The sequence below is a fragment of the Rhipicephalus sanguineus genome, chromosome 9, assembly GCF_013339695.2.
Source record: "Rhipicephalus sanguineus isolate Rsan-2018 chromosome 9, BIME_Rsan_1.4, whole genome shotgun sequence".
In the NCBI taxonomy this organism is placed as follows: domain Eukaryota; kingdom Metazoa; phylum Arthropoda; class Arachnida; order Ixodida; family Ixodidae; genus Rhipicephalus; species Rhipicephalus sanguineus.
In genome coordinates this window covers 82,419,270-82,435,769 of record NC_051184.2, presented here as the reverse complement: position 1 = coordinate 82,435,769, position 16,500 = coordinate 82,419,270, and the positions used below count along the sequence as shown (strand labels likewise).

The 16,500-nt window shown below is 46.7% G+C and overlaps 1 protein-coding gene across 1 annotated transcript; it reads right to left on the bottom strand.

Annotated features, from left to right (window-relative positions):
• Positions 1-15,183: 15,183 nt before the first annotated feature.
• Positions 15,184-16,059, bottom strand: LOC119405691 (ubiquitin-conjugating enzyme E2 Z). Its single transcript, XM_037672532.1, has one exon. The coding sequence runs from the start codon at positions 16,057-16,059 to the stop codon at positions 15,184-15,186; it is 876 nt and encodes a 291-aa protein (XP_037528460.1).
• Between the last annotated feature and the right edge of the window lie 441 nt (positions 16,060-16,500).

Genomic DNA, 16,500 nt, shown 5'->3' with positions numbered 1-16,500 from the left:
AGACATTCTCTCTGCAAGTGACTGCAGCATTGTCTCACCTCCAAGAAAATCGCCGCGGCGACCCAGCCCTTTACAGTTTCAGAGAAGTCAGCCCAACAATACTGTTCATGAAGATGATGAAGCAATGGTTCGACATCCATGACACAGTGTACAGCGGGAGTGAGAACAAGAGGCCCATCTCTGAGGAAAATGACGCCAGAATGGTATGGCTGGAGAAGGATTTCACCTGCTACGTAAAGAATGTTCAGGAGGCCTCAATCGCATCAGGAAAAGGTGAATTGACAAATGAAACGTACCACGCCTTGCTCTTCATCACGAAGGCAACAGTGGAGACTACAAAGTTCCTCTTAAGGCAGGGTATCAGGTATGTTCTGACGAGGAACTTCAACAGCGACCCAGTTGAAGCTCTCTTCGGACGGCTCAGGTCCATGTGTGGGGGTAATGATGTGCTTGATGCAAGGGCTGTCACAATTGCCCTTGATAACATCGTCAAAGAAAAGGCCATCCACCCGAGGCAGGTCCGGCTGATGTCAGAGACTGAAGCTGAAGAGCTCGCTGCAGCCGTACCACAGGAAGTGACTGAACAGCTGGAGAACCTGAAAGGACACCTTTTAGATCCATCCCCTTCAGTGACATACTCCGGTCTGGTGTATGTGGGGGGGTACCTGGTGAAACTCATTAGCGAGTTAGGCTGTGATGCATGCTTGATGATGGCGACGACGACTAACGAAGAAGACCCTCTGTTCACTTTGTTGCACGAACAGGACAAAAGTAGACTTCATTGCCCAAATCGTGTGTTCTTGGCACTTTTGGACAACATTGTGGTTTTCTTTGAAACGGCTGCGAAGCACCTACCACGGACAAAAGTGCACGAAGTGCTGCAACTTCTTGTTACACCGTACCTCGAACAATCGCCCATTTTGAACTGCCCAGAGGATGTTGGCGGTCACAGAAGCCGCACAGCTAGTGTGATTGCTGACAGGTTTCTCAGGCTGCTTCTAGTTAATCACACCAAAATGGTTACAGAAAAAAAAACGAGAAACCAGTTGCTTACGTGCATAAGCCATCGAGAAAGCATTTTAGGCTTTAATGTGCAAGAGTGCTTTATATTGATGAGAAAATAAAGTTTGAATCTGTGAATACCTCAAATTTGTTGTAGCCTCACAGCATTCTTACCTCATAACTTCACGTGCGCATTAAATAAACCCATATAGCCTAAGTAACGACGTGTGCTGAATAATTGTGAGTGTTGGGTTGATCATCCCCTTTTATTTTTCCAGCCTCGTCTGCTGCTAGCTTACGTCTTCCAGGAGAGGCTCCTAAGCCGTTCCGTCCGCATTATATGATACTACGACGTTGACTACTAGCGCTCAAAATGAATATCAAGCTTAAAATAAAAGATAAATTGGGTCCGCCAGCTGAGGTTACACAGATATTGCTGGCATGCAGCCTGCCGGAGCGCATCCGTCAATGCGTTTTGCAGAGGCGAAACGGTGAGCTGACAGCGCCACCACAGAGCTGCGGCGGCAGGCTGCAACATCCATCATTGCAAAGGCCGTAAGGGGGAGCGGAGGAGAGAGTCGAGTCCGGCCGTGGATCAGCATAGAATGTGTACGCACGCGCCACACCGCCCACACAACAAAGAGTATTGTAAAATACCACATGGACGGAGCGCTCGTGCTACACAGCCTTATACTGACCATCTGGTATATATAGCCATAGTATCTTAAGCCGCCGTTCAGTGCCGGTGGAGATATTTCTGTTCCGTATAAATTAACATTAAACATTAAGAGAATAGGCGTAAATTTATGGTACGCTTGTAGATAGCCCTAAAAGAGACATATCTTTTAATCTAAACTCGCTGAAGATCCAACGACATTTCAATCAGCGAGTCCCATTTATCATCTGGCACGCTCTGGTATGGTCCATGGGTGTTTCGATAACACATAACACCCTTAACTCCTAAAGGGTGTTTAGAGCATTACCCCCTAAAGGCTGTTTTGGGGAAGAAAAGCACCCTTACACCCTAATTTTTGCAAATTTTGGTTAGGCAAAAGGGTGTTTTGCTAGCTTGAAACCCCCTTAATTGTGCAAAGTGGTTTACAGTGTTCCCACAGCCCAGAGAAAAGAGTTACAGAAAGGAGCGAACGAGAGGCGCTCCTTTTTGTGCTTGTCGACAATGGACATCGAACTCGGTACCTCTCGCATTGTACGCCCACGCTTTAAACCTCCGAGTCAGCGTCTCTTGGAAAGGGGAAATGATGGAAGAAACGCTTAAGCCGATAAGGTACCACAGTAGGTGAGCTATGCATGACAAATTTCTAAAGGTTCAATTTCGTAAACCAAGCGAGACGGTTGACATAGACAAACTTTTCACTGCTCGTGTGGCCGTTTCCTCTTCCCTAAATTGTTGCTGCTTTGCACGTATACCGTGTTTACTCTTCAGAGCCCGCTTTTTGGTTCACTTAACCGTGAGAAGTATGATGGCGGCTGTACCGGAGTTTTTCCTCACCTTTTCCCCTCAAGCTTGCTGATGCGACGCTAAATAAATAAGTTTTGGTAAAAATGTCTGATTTTCCGCGAGCTAAGAAAGTATGAAAACGTGCACAAGCACGCTTAAATACAGCTTAATCGCCTTGCTCTGTAAGTGTGATTATACTAGGATAATAGAATACAATAAAAATGATTAGCCGTGCGTGTTGTTCTATAGGACTTAAATTGTGCAGTTTTGCACGCCCAAAACCGTGTTATGTGTGTAAAGTAAGCTCCAGTGGTAGACTCTGCGTGGTTCCTCAAGACGCACCTATATCTTCTACGTACATTAGCTTCTTCCATCTTACCCGCATTATGTAAGGCTGCTATCGACACCGTAGCAACGCAATACTAAAAAAAATTACGAGGCCTGCAGGAAGTCGTCTTGAGAAAAGGAAAACACGTGTATAATGTAAGACGAATGCGCATGGCCGAATATCACGAGAGGAAATGGAATGATTGAAATACCTCGACAGTAATATCGGGTTCCGGAAAGAACGTCGCCGGACTAAATTTCACCGGAGGGTACGTCCGCTAATAAACGTCCCCGGCAAAAATGTGCCTAGAAAAAATGTCCCAAGACGGGGGCCCTCAATAGTTGCGCCTCGCTAAGAATTGGCGCCTTCAGGTCGCCAACCCTTTATTTCTCATTGCAAAAGAAAAAAAAAGGTATGCGCGGGAATATTCGAGTTTACTGAGATTTAATGTGCAAGAAATATTATTTTCAGGGCGCAAAAGGCGAGAATACAGACGGGGCACAATAAGGACAGGCTAACTCGCCCAACTCTCGGTCTTATCTATATAAGTTTCATGTCAGATGCAATAACACATACACTGCGCATGTCAGATACAGTGTTATCTAGCTGTTACACGAGCCTGAAACAACATAAAGGGGGTGGCAGTTCAGCGCCCATGCATTTCATCCGGAGGCAGCAGTTACTCTCAGGGAAAGTATACGAATTGGTTAGCTGATTCGATACTTGTTCTCTAATGCGAAAAAGCTAATTCGAACTCTTTCTTTCTTTGACTATTTTTTTTCTGTGTTCCTTTCCTTTCTTTCTCTCTCTTTTTTTCTTTTCCTTACTATGTCCTTCTTTCTCTCTCAGTGTGTGTAGTCGGTCTCTCCCCTTTTATATTTTTCTCTGTTTCTTCCCTTTCTTTCTATCTAGTTCTTTGTTTTTATTTCTTTCTATCTATCTATATCTCTCCGTCCTTCTCTCTCTACTCGTTCTTCCATTCTCTTTTCCCTCCTCCTCCCCCTGACTTCCCTTTCCCAACACCTTGCTGTACTAAGCTATACAAGGCTATGCTCTGCTCTGCTAGCGTGCCTGGATAGCCGAGTGGTTAGGACGCTCGCATTCGGATCGCGGGGACGCGAGTTCGAATCTCGCCTCGGCAACAAAATGTTTTTCGCCAAGAAGTGCCCTCAGCAGGAGAGGAGAAGAGGAAGGCGATGAAAAAGGGGACGCAAATGGCGCGTGCCAGCTCATATATATGTATCATTTTTTATCTACGACACAAGGCCAACCATGACCTTGACAGCTCTGCCGTAAGACCGCAGCCCATGCGAAACGAAACGTCCATTAGCGGCACTGGCTAAATATCACGAGAGGAATTGCAATGGTTGAAATACCTCGATAGTAATACCGGGTTGCGGAAAGAACGTCTCCGGAAAGAATGTCCCTGAAAAAATGTATTTTGTTCGCTATAATCGCAGCATGTCAAACAGCTTTTACAGCTGTGTCGGTTTCGCGGAAGCAGGGAATGCACGCGTGGGAAGCTTGAAAGCAGAGGTTACCGTATTTACTCGAATCTAGGCCGGCCCGATTCTAGGACCTCGGAAATTCGCAAGACCAAAAAAAAAAAAAAACCTAATCATTGTACTCGAATCTAAGCCTACACCCCCCCCCCCCCTTTCCCTTTCGCACATCGTTTTTTTTTTCGAAAAGAAGATCGGCTTAGATTCGAATAAATACGGTAAGCTCTTGCTTAATTTACAAGCAAGAACTGGTTCACAGCGCGGCGGCGCGGGCGTCTCGTGTTTGGATCATTGTCTTGTTGCGAGAAACGGCGATGCCCAACGACTCCAAGGCTTTCTGATGTACGAGATGGATTTGCCCGTAAATCGCTCCAAGAACACATATGTTGGTCGATGGCTACATGACTCTTGGGGGAACGAAAGAAAGTTACGGGCGGCCGCTGCACAACTACGTGACATCCAAATTTTCATATATCATAGCGAACGCATTACTACCGTGTCTATGGCACGATTTGGTCCTGACCAAGCGACGAAATTCATCAAAGATAAGAACCAGGAGCGAAAACGCAAGGGGCAATGCCCATTACCGATACCTGACACGACGACTTCAATTAGTATTAAGTGGTTGTTTATTAGCGTAAAAGTATAGGGGTAGAGAAGCGGAACGTTGGAAAATGGTGGCCGCACTGTAACCGTCGAGCTCGAGGAGAAGGAGTGGAGATTGAGGAGCGGCAAATGCGGTATTTCTGCAACCCTAGATAGGAGCGCGTCTGACACCTGAATGGAGGCCATCAGCATGGATCAGGGAGTAGTAGAGGACATGGAAAGAGATAGATGATAGAGGGAGACTATATATGTAGAGAGATGAGCGTAATGGTTATTTACATATACACGCAGAAGGACGTAGTGCGTCACAGTTCCCTCGTGATGCGTCTATCTCGGAGTTTGTCAACCGGCCCCGCTCATCAGCACTGTTACGGCACGTAGAACAGCCGGCTGCAGTGGCTGGACTGCTCAATCAATTGACAGCGAGTTCTTTTCTTGGCGTTCAGCCTCAGCGTAATTAAGAGTCAAATTGTCAAGCACATGCCATAGCATTCGCTTACCATGTAGTTCTTGCTTGGAATGTTCATCCTCCGGGGCAGTCTACGAGGTTACGGTGCTCGAATGCTGAACCAAAGGTCGCGGGATCGAATCCCGGCCGCATTTCGATGGCGGCGAAATGCTAGAGGCCCGTACTTAGATTTAGGTGCACATTAGGAAACTCCAGGTGGTCGAAATTTCCGCAGCCCTCCACTATGGCTTCCCTCATAATCATATCGCTGTTTTGCGACGTTATACCCCCCCAAAAAATTTATATTATTGCTTGAAATGTTATTCGACCAGTTCAGCATACTTAATTAGGGGACTAACCACAATAGCAACATTTTATAAGAACTCATTTGATGTGGGAAATCTTTACACGCTCAAAGATATTATTCTGTTGGAGGAGAAGCAGCATCTAGTAATGTTCTGTTATATTAAAAAGGGCCGTGACATTCACAGAAATTGTTTGTTTACTGAGTCAAACGGGTAAATTACAGTATGTTCATTACCGGGTATACATTTGTGCTCATTCAAGTCATTTCATGTTGGTAAAGAAGGAATTGCCTTTCAAGTTTATGTTATCAGCATGCTTTTTTTACACTCTGCTCATACACCCTCGAAGCAGTTCGCAGTGGGGGAGTGGCGAGGAGGCGAAGGCGCATTCCTTCATAGTTACTCACGGCTCCTTTAGTGACTTACAACTCTTGAAGGTAAGGGCCTCCTCTTGTTTTCCTTGAACAACGCGTTCTAATGGGCCCCTCCATGACAGCTCCCACTAATAAAAAAAAAAAAAATTCCAGCAGATCCCACGCACTGTGGGAATCGATGTAATGCGAAGCAGCCAGCAAACAGCTGCATACATCGCTTTGTTTATTTTTGAGCCGAATGAAATCATTCATGCCATATGGCATCTAGTTCACCATATATCGCATGTTTGCCATGCACGCGTGCATGCACAATATGGTATATACCATGCCAATGAAACGTATATTCTGGTAATACACTACATGACCGGTGATTTATGTTCATCACGCACTCCTGTCATGCAATACCAATTTCGGTGTATATCCAGTTGTCTAAACGGCCGGAAGCGCACCATAACAGTGTCATGTAAATCATACCGTACATGACATGCACAACATAATTCGCGTGTTAGGACCTGTCATTTATGTTCGTCATAGAGTCACATCGCACAATACCAATTTTGGTGTATATCAAACGAGCGAAAAGGCCGTGAGTCCACCATGAGCGTGGCATGTAAATCATGCCATACATGACATGCATGTCATGGTTTTCATACTGCCACCTGTCATTTACGTTCGGCATACATTCGCGTCACGCAATGCCAATTTTGGTGCATATCAATCAAGCGAAACGGCCGCGAGCGCACCATGAGCGTGCCATGTAAATCATGTCGTACATGACACGCATGTCATGATTTTCATGTTACCACCTCAAATTTACGTTCGTCATACAGTCGTGTCGTGCAATACCAATTTTGGTGTATATCGAGCCCGCGAAACGGCCGCGAATGCACCATGAGCGTGGCATGTAAATCATGACATACACGACATGCATGTCATGGTTTTCATTTTACGACCTGTTATTCATGTTCTTCATACAGTCACACCGCGCAATACCAATTTTGGTGTATATCAATCTAGCGAAACGGCCGCGAGTGCGTCATGAGCATGGCATGTAAATTATGTCGCGCATGACACGCGTGTCATGATTTTCATGTTACCACCTCTAATTTACGTTCGTCATGCAGTCGCGTCGCGCAATACCAATTTTGGTGTATATCAAGCCAGCGAAACGGCCGCGAATGCACCATGAGCGTGGCATGCAAATCATGACATGCATGTCATGGTTGTAATGTTACCACCTGTTATTCATGTTCTTGATACAGTCGCATCGCGCAATACTAGTTTTGGTGTGTATCAACCTAGCGAAACGGCCGCGAGTGCGTCATGAGCGTGGCATGTAAATTATGTCGTGCATGACACGCGTGTCATGATTTTCATGTTACCATCTCTAATGTACGTTCGTCATACAGTCGCGTCGCGCAATACCAATTTTGGTGTATATCAACCTAGCAAAACGGCCGCGAGTGCGTCATGAGCGTGGCATGTAAATTATGTCGTGCATTACACGCGTGTCATGATTTCCATGTTACCATCTCTAATGTACGTTCGTCATACAGTCGCGTCGCGCAATACCAATTTTGGTGTATATCAAGCCAGCGAAACGGCCGCGAATGCACCATGAGCGTGGCATGTAAATCATGACATACATGACATGCATGTCATGGTTTCCATGTTACCACCTGTTATTCATGTTCTTCATACAGTCACATCGCGCAATACCAATTTTGGTGTATATCAACCTAGCGAAACGGCCGCGAGTGCGTCATGAGCGTGGCATGTAAATCATGATGTGCATGACACGCGTGTCATGATTTTCATGTTACCACGTGTCAGTTATGTTCGTCATGTCGAAATGTCTCGTCATACCAGTTTTTGTATATATCCATTCATTTAAACGGCCGCGAGCGCCCCGAGACCATGTGATGTAAATCATGCCACACATGACACGCGTGTCATGATTTGCACGTTAGGACCTGTGATTATGTTCGCCATGAACTCTTGTCACGTCATACCAGTTTTGGTATATATGAAATCAACGGAATGGCCGCAAGAGCCCCAAGGCCGTGGAATGTAAATCATGCTGTTCATGACATGCATGTCATGATTTTCATGTTATGACCTGTCATTTATGTTCGTAATACGGGCATGTTATTCCATACCAATTTTGGTATACATCCGACTAACGAAACGGCCAAGAGAGCACAAAGTCGTAGGCGCCTAGATAGATAGATAGATAGATAGATAGATAGATAGATAGATAGATAGATAGATAGATAGATAGATACGCTCAAACTCGCAGAAGTTCGCTAAGAAATGCTTCGCATTCAAAAAAATGGAATTGTGCAGTACGCCTCCTTCAATCTTGGCTGTCCAGATGCCTCATTATTAGGGGTGTGCGAATATTCGAAAGTTTCGAATATTCGTCGAATATTACATCCGAAATATTCGTATTCGATTCGAAACTCATGTATTCGAAAAGTTTCGAATATTCGATAACGTCGAATATTCGAAAAATTCGAATATGCGATTCGATTATCATGCATAAAATAACTCGTCTTCCACATTTCTGCTGCGTTCGTATAGCTAAAACCATTGCCGAGAGGACAATAAAGTTGTTTCCATCCAAACAATAAAGTTGTTTCCATCCAAACAATAAAGTTGTTTCCATTGCCGAGAGGAGCGACAAACATCGTAAGTACACGGAGGCACGATATCTGCCTGCGACGAGCGCCCCAATACGTATGATTTATTGCTGGTGCATCTCCGACGTGCAGCGCTCTTGGCGATCATGTAACCGTACATTTTCAATATTATGCGGCCGTAACGTGCCGCACTACCACTCGTTCATTATGCGGAACCACTTCTGAAGAAAGACAGTGACCCATGTGACTGGTGGCGGACTGTAGGCACATTCAGATAACCCAGTCTGGCAAAGCTTTGCCCCATGTACCTCCCTATACCAGCCACTTCTGTTCCAAGCGAGCGTGCCTTTTCAGTGGCAGGGGGGGGGGGGGGGCTGATCATGTGGAGCAACTCTTATTTCTTCATGATAACATCTAGTCATTACTTTCATTGCGCCGTGATATTTGCTTCTGTTGTGATGTGCATTGTGCTAGCCTGGACATTGTGTTCTGGAGATAGCAGTGTATGTTGTGTTGCCAGTCAGGCTACTGTTTTTTTTTTCAAATAGCTACATGTTAAATAAAATATTGTTACTGTTGAGGCATTTTTCCTTTGATATTCGATATTCGATTCGATATTCGAAGGGGGATATTCGTGTTCGATTCGTATTCGAAAAATTTGATATTCGCACACCCCTACTCATTATCCTTCCTTTTACCACGCCCACGAGGATGCCCAGACAACCCCAATACCCTTGTCGAGGGCAGACGCTGCAAGGGGTCTGCGCTCGTTCGCTGACACCATGACGCAAACTTGGTTGAGTGACCCCAGTGTCTGGAACCGTCGCCTGCATGAACTAGACCCATCGAGGAAGCTCCAAGTTCCATCGCGCCTCCCCCGCCGTGATGCAACTTTACTGTGCCGCCTGTGGTTAGGAGTAGCTTTCACGAAGGCGTACTCTTTTCGCATAGGAATGGCAGACACCTCAAAATGTGACTCGTGCAATAGCAACGAAACGATAGAACATCTACTGTGTTTCTGTGGACGTTTTGTGAACGAACGAAACGTTTTGCGCGATGCGCTGAACAGGGGCGTAGCCAGAAATTTTTTTCGGGGGGGGGGGGGGGGGTTCAACCATACTTTATGTATGTTCGTGCGTGTGTTTGTATGTGTGCGTGTATATATACGCAAGCAAAACTGAAAAATTTCGGGGGGGGGGGTTGCACCCTCCCAGCCCCCCCCCCCCCCCCCCCTTGGCTACGCCCCTGGCGCTGAACAAGTTAGACGACAGACCGCTTTCCGAAGAGAAGATACTCGAATCGTGGCCCTACGCGTCGCAGGCCAGCAAAGCGACGCGAGCATTACTGCTGTTTTTACCCTCTCCAGTGGCAAGCACTCGACATTTTAGTCGTTGTTTACTGGCTCACTATGCTTTCTCTGCTCAATGGATGAATGTGAGTTGTATTGCATTAGAAAGCTTACGTTCTCCGCTTTCTAATGATAGCTAGTATTGTCGCCTAGTCTGGAGCGTTAGTTCATGGAAATGAAAACAGTGTGAGCAAAAAACAGCGTTTTTGCTGTACAAGCCTCCGTTGTACTGCCATTGCAGCAAAACTATTCAACATAACGAAATGAAATTCGCTGAGCCTTTGAACGAAGCGTTATGCAAGGTTTCTGTGAAGAGATATTGCCAGTAAACCAATTAGAAATTGATTCACGCTCCAATAAAAATGGGCAAAATATTGAAAGTTTATGAGTAAATAACTTTTTTTCTGTTCCGTTCAGATCAACAATATTGAATGGGTTTCCAGGCTACAATGTACTTCATGTCTACGCGAAGTTTTGTGTTCTGATGAACAGTTCTTGAATTATTACTACTTAAATTCAGCAATTTATGCCTCTACTTGGTCAGGCATTACCGACGAACAGGCACGTAGGCAAGGGGGGGGGGCGGCCCCCCCCCCGAAATTCGTCCAGCCTTCTATGTTCCCGGGCAATTTTTTTTCTTTTTGTCATGAAAATACTTTCTATCGAATAATTAGGCCTTGCCCCCCCCCCCCCCCCCCGAAAAAAAATCCTGGCTACGTGCCTGCCGACGAAGGTACAAAACTATCCAAGCTGAAACTCCGAAATCTTCAATATTCAAGCAGGAAGCCTTTCTCTAGGTTTCTATGAAGAGAAAATTGTCGTAAATTAATTAGAAAATTTGTAGGACAGCAGTGAATTCAGCTAATTTTTCTGCTTGCCAGGTTCGCGCAAATTTGCTTTGTTTTCTTTTGTAGGCTAATTCAGAACAAGTATTGCACATTAGAAGGACCATGTAGTGTCTTGTAATCACCAGTGCTCACTAACTTTACGAAGCGGTGCTTGAAACAAAAGATTTTCAAGAAATAATAATTCTCGCAAACATTTTTTTGGAGGTGGCGCCATCTGTGAAAAAAACATCAAGTTGTTTCGCGTCAGTTCGGACGTTCGTCAAAAGTGGCGCCTCTAAACATTACTAAGCCGCCAAAACACGGATGGGTTATTTCTCCAGACTTCAGAGGCTAAATCTAGTCGCCACGTCTTCAACGCACAATGTAACCCCATGAGGCTGCTGAAAAAGAAAGAAAAGAGAGGGAAAGAGAGAATGGAAGAAAGCGTGTTGCACTGTACATCATGAATGCATAGCCAGCAGGTTAGGCTGGTGTGCCGAGGATTCCAGGAATTGCTTGGTTCCACGCCTTAGTACTCAGGTGACTGTAGAAGCGTTCTTGAAGTGCACAAAGAACTTGACCGTGCCTCCTCATATTTTTGAGGCCCGTAGGACATTACCTGGAAGCCTGCTTTCCCCTCGCGGGAAGGTGACGATTGTTTGGCAGTGTATGTGTTTGACATCTCACGTGACGCCGGTTGAACGATAGGATAACAATAGACTTTTTTTCTGGGGACTAGCCTGCGCATGCGAAGTGGTGGTGACTTGACGCGCGCCATGTTTTTGGGGGGTCACAGGGCCAAACAGCTTCTATAAACGTTTCACGGGGCGGCGACAGGTGTGAACTGAGAGGCAGGTGCGAACTGAGGGGCGCCTGGCGTCGTTTGCAAATTATCCCGAAAAATACCAGACCCACGAGGTTTTTTTACCGGTGCGCGGAGGCCACGGACCCCCAGATTCGATTTCGGTGATCTCCACTGTAGGCGCCGTTCGAACTTGAAAAAGGCCCATTGACACTTTGCAAAATAGTGAGCGACCCCTGGCCAACACCCTCTAGACTAGATGAGGCCTCAACTGACGTCATCACACTACGACGTGAGTGGAGGACGCGCTCTCAGAAATGCCCATTGCTACGCGCTCGTTGTGTACTCAACGGCGCGCTGCGAATCCATTCCTTCATGCTGTCTCCCGTTTTCCGAAAGTGCCGACAAAGCAGCTCCGTCGTAGAGGGTGTTGCATCTGGCGCCCACTTTGCAAACATCTGTAAAACTTCTTCCCTGACTGTTTTTCTTGCTCTAAGCGTGTTCGCCCCTCCACATTCATACGAAGGTGTAGGATCAGCACCAAGGCTTCTCAATACGTACTTCAGGAATGTCCCGCCTCACTGTAAGTTTTCTCTTTCACTGAGAGAAAGGGGAAAACGAAAGAAAGGAAAGACAGGGATTAGTGGTAAATGGGAAAAAATATTCCTCTGCTAGTCTGTGGTTGAGGCTTTCGTGTGGAAAACAAGCTTGCTCGCATATGCGCAGTAACTATTTTGCAAGCCGTCAGTAAGCGAGCAATATTTCCCCGACTGCAGCGAAAAGTGCGGATGGCTGCGTAAGCCCTTTAGCGTTCCCCGCCGCGCGCAGCAAAACATACCTGACGCGTCCCGACGCCTACTGAAGTTTGGCAACACAGGAATAAAGCTTGGACTGCGTGAAATAGACAACACGCGCACAATTTACGCTATATGAACTAACAACCTCTAGCAAAACTAAATTTAGCAGATAATCCTTTCGCTCACGTAGAACATGTGACGTCTCATTTTCTAGGCACCCTTCACAGGCCAGAGTGCGCGACGTAGCTCATTTACCGTCTCAGTACCGTCGGCATCGACCGCCATAGACACCTAGTAAGAAAACATAGACGCGCTCAAGCGTGCCCTCCGATGGACCTTTTCAACGAGAGCTCACTGGGTGCAGCCATAATCCCCTGAGTTAGGCATACGTGTGAGCCGCCTATCCCCCCGCCAAATATAGAATTTTTGTTACACGGTGAAGTTTCAATTCAAAGTGACCACATAGGATGCCTCAAGCAAAAAAAAAAATTGCTTGAGACCAGTCCAGTCTCTGTACTATTTAGCAAAGTAACAAAAAATTATTCTATGCGAAGCCGCGGGCGTCTTTTTTGAAACCCTTGCGCTTAGTTGCGTGCTCTGGGGCTTCTGTCGCATCTCAAAAATCTCTGGCGGCAAAACGTGAAAAAAAAAAATCTGTTCGTAAGTTTTCGCTGTGGTCATCCCATATGCTGGCGCTATGAGTGCTCGCATCGGTGAGCGCGTGCGAATTTCCTAAAGCAATCGCTTTATGTGATCACTTCGTTTATCCACACCACTGTGCGGCGGCTCTGCAACGAATGAAAAGATCTCGAGTACCATGTGCGCGAACGGTGACGTTGCTACTGTCACCTTAACGCTCGCACCTATACATCCTATAGAGAAAAGTCAATTTAGCCTTAATTAAACCTCTATAAGCATTTTTGTAATGGTAAGCGAGAAAACGCGCAAAAAGAAAATGCGGGTGCCAACGCCACCTTGAAAATTGTGCAACAAACACCGTCACGTCATAGATTCTGACGCTGCCCAAGCTCCCCTTCGAATTGCCGAAATCATTCCTTAAACCACGACTAAGAAGATCAAAAATTACTGAGTGTCACAAAAAAAAGCGACACTCACAAGGAAGAATGGAAGATACACATTCTTTTTTTTTTTTTGCTTTTCTCAGTTTCTTTCTTTATCTTGATCCCCCTTTCGATGCATCTGTGTCTTTCTATATTTTATGTCTTTATTCCCTTGATTTCTCTCTATCTTTCTATTTCTCTCTCTCTTTCACGTGCTCCACTTCGCCGAGCAGAGTTTTCGTTTAACGCTCGCACCTTCTGTCCTCGGTAGTGGGGTTTGTCCCATTACTCTGGCGCATACCCACCTGTGGTTTTCATCAGATACCAAAGTTTCTAAGGGCGGCTTAAACAGCTAACCACTGTTAAAAAGACAGATGGGCCCTATGAATTCGGCTGAGACCAATCGAAGGCGACCACTCGAAGGCGTTCTCAGTCGATTGCCTTGATAATGGACCTTACCAGGGCCCGAATAGCGCCTGCAGCGGAGATCGCCGGAATCGAAACTGGCGGCCGTGGGCTCCCGCAATTTTCCGCCACGTGGCAGAAGGCCAGCATTCGTCCCACATAATTTTTTTAGAGGTGAAGGGGGGGGGGGGGTCACTTTTGCAAGCTTGCGATGCCAGATGTCATTGCAACTGGAGTGGGGAAGCCAAGGAAATGACGAGGCATGTTTTCATTCAACGTGCAGATATCTACTCGGGTGTATGTGCACTAGCCTTCATGAGCCTTGGGTTAAGGGACAACAGTGGAAGGGCCGACACATCCGCGATAGAAATCAGTAGCGACGGCTAATGCAGTGGTAGCAGAAAACTAGGAAGCAAGGGCGAAAATAAATAAAATAAGGGCATTCTGCAGAAAGATGGGTTGTGAGTTTACCGTCTTGCTTTTCTATAAAAAATCGATTTAATTGAAGTAGACAAATCATAAGGCAGAGTCAGAAAACAGAAAAGAAATGTTTTGTTTACTAGTTTGGTTGCACCGAAGTCACCCCCCTCCCCCTTTATAGAAACATGGCGTTCATAACATCCATCCATAAATCGTCGCCCCTTCAGACAAAAAAAAGTAATATTAAATAAAAAAAAGGAACTACTCACCCGGAAAAGGTCCATTCCCGCCAATGAGGAATCATATCAAAACCCAGGAAGCGTGCATCTCTCGTCAGACATATTCGAATGTGTAATACCTACGCTGACATATTTTCCACTAGGCCGAGGAATGGCAGAGCTCAAAGAGATCGGTACGACATAGATACAAGAATGCTTTCGAGTGCCCGTGTACTATCTGATGTATATTATCGACAATCCTCGATAAATTTACGACAAAAAAAAATCTGACATTACCTTTTATGCACCAGAGGCGCACAGAATAAGAAAACATATTCGTTTAGAAGCTGTTTATTAAAGGGTGGTGAACTGCTTAAACAAAGTACAATCTACGAGCTAACAGCCATACAATAGTTTAGCTCAACGTACTGAATAAAAATGTCCAGCTTGACACTTTCTTCAAGACACACGGAAATTACATCATCCGAACAGCCACTTATTGTTCGCGTACGTGTACTGCCTTGATCAAATCCTCAACTTGGGCTTTCATCTTGCGCAGCTTCACGAGCAAGCTTTCGTATTGGTACTGTCCTCGCCCGTAGGTTTCGAAGAAGAGCGGGTCCATCATGTCCTCACCGGTCAGATAAAGTTAGACTCCACAACCTTTTCGTACTTCTCGTAGTGGGCCATGAAGTGTTCCAGCATCACTCCTTGGAGGTAGCCCGGGCACAGCGAGCATCCATTGAGACAGGCATCGATAGCGTCGCACACGGCAACGCGGATGGTCTCGTGCTGCACGATGCGACTGTAGCTCCCGCAGTCTTCCGGCCGCAGCTCGCTGATCCAGTTGGCTTCGTTGAAGTGCGGCTTCTTCGTCAGCAGGGACTCGATCGAGACGACGACATTCGAAATGCTGTGCGCAGGGCTCCACGCCAACGTGTCCGAGGTTCCCAGAATATCCAGGCACACCTTACCGCTTTTGTACAGGTTCGGATTGAAGCTCACGCTTCCATCGTCGGTGTTCATGAGGCGAACGCGCGGCGGCCGCATCGGGTAGTCCTTCGGGCACTGCATCAGGAAGTGGAAGAAGCCGCCCTCGCACGGCGTACCCGAGGGGCCCACCACCACCACGTGGAACCGGCTGACTGCGACGGGCTCGATGTACACACCCGTTATGGGATTAGTGAAGAGGTCCCGGAGGTCGTCCTCGAGGCGCAACAGGCCCTGCGACGATGGCTCTTCGTGCTCGAAGCGAACTGGGTCCCAGTCGTCGAGAAGAAGCATGGATAATATGTCCGTCTCCGTGCTGCTGACTGTGGTCTGCGGCCACCTTGGAGTCTCTCCAACGGGCGGGCCATCTAGCTCGTCGTCGTTGTCGCTGCTATGCGAAGCGGTGTCCATCCAGGGTGCGAAGTCTTCGTTAAGCGGGCCCTCCATCTCGTCATCCAAGAGCTCGTCGCCGATGGCCGTGATCACGTCATCGCACCAGTCAGTGGCAGGAATGTCCAGCTTCATCTCGAAGGAAGAGGAATGTTTTGCACTCACGCAAGATTTCTCAATGGCGTTCCCAAACACGGGGACCGTTCAGCGTAGTTGAGTGTCGGCCGGCTTTGAAATTGCGCCAAAAGGACGAGTCGTTGCACGGCGTCTCCAATTCGCTATGAAGTGCTCTTACCGGGAGACGCTCTTATATCTGCAGCCCGTAAGGGAGAGGGGAAGAGGGAAAAATACAAGAGGGCGGGGCCAACAAAGGAGTACTTGACAATGGAGGGAAAGCTGTGGATGGGCGGAGCTGGAGCGTGTACGTCTCAATGCATATTTGTCCGTTTTCGGGAGTGTTTCGTATCATGGGCCACCCACATGGAACCTTGCCTTTCAATGAAATTGTACGGCCATGGCGTGACATCACACATGACGTCTCCACTCGGGCCACGTGACCCTGCCCGAACTCTCGAG

Bases quoted from the DNA above. Each gene is read 5' to 3' on its own strand.
- LOC119405691 (XM_037672532.1), bottom strand. From the start codon at position 16,059: ATGAAGCTGGACATTCCTGCCACTGACTGGTGCGATGACGTGATCACG.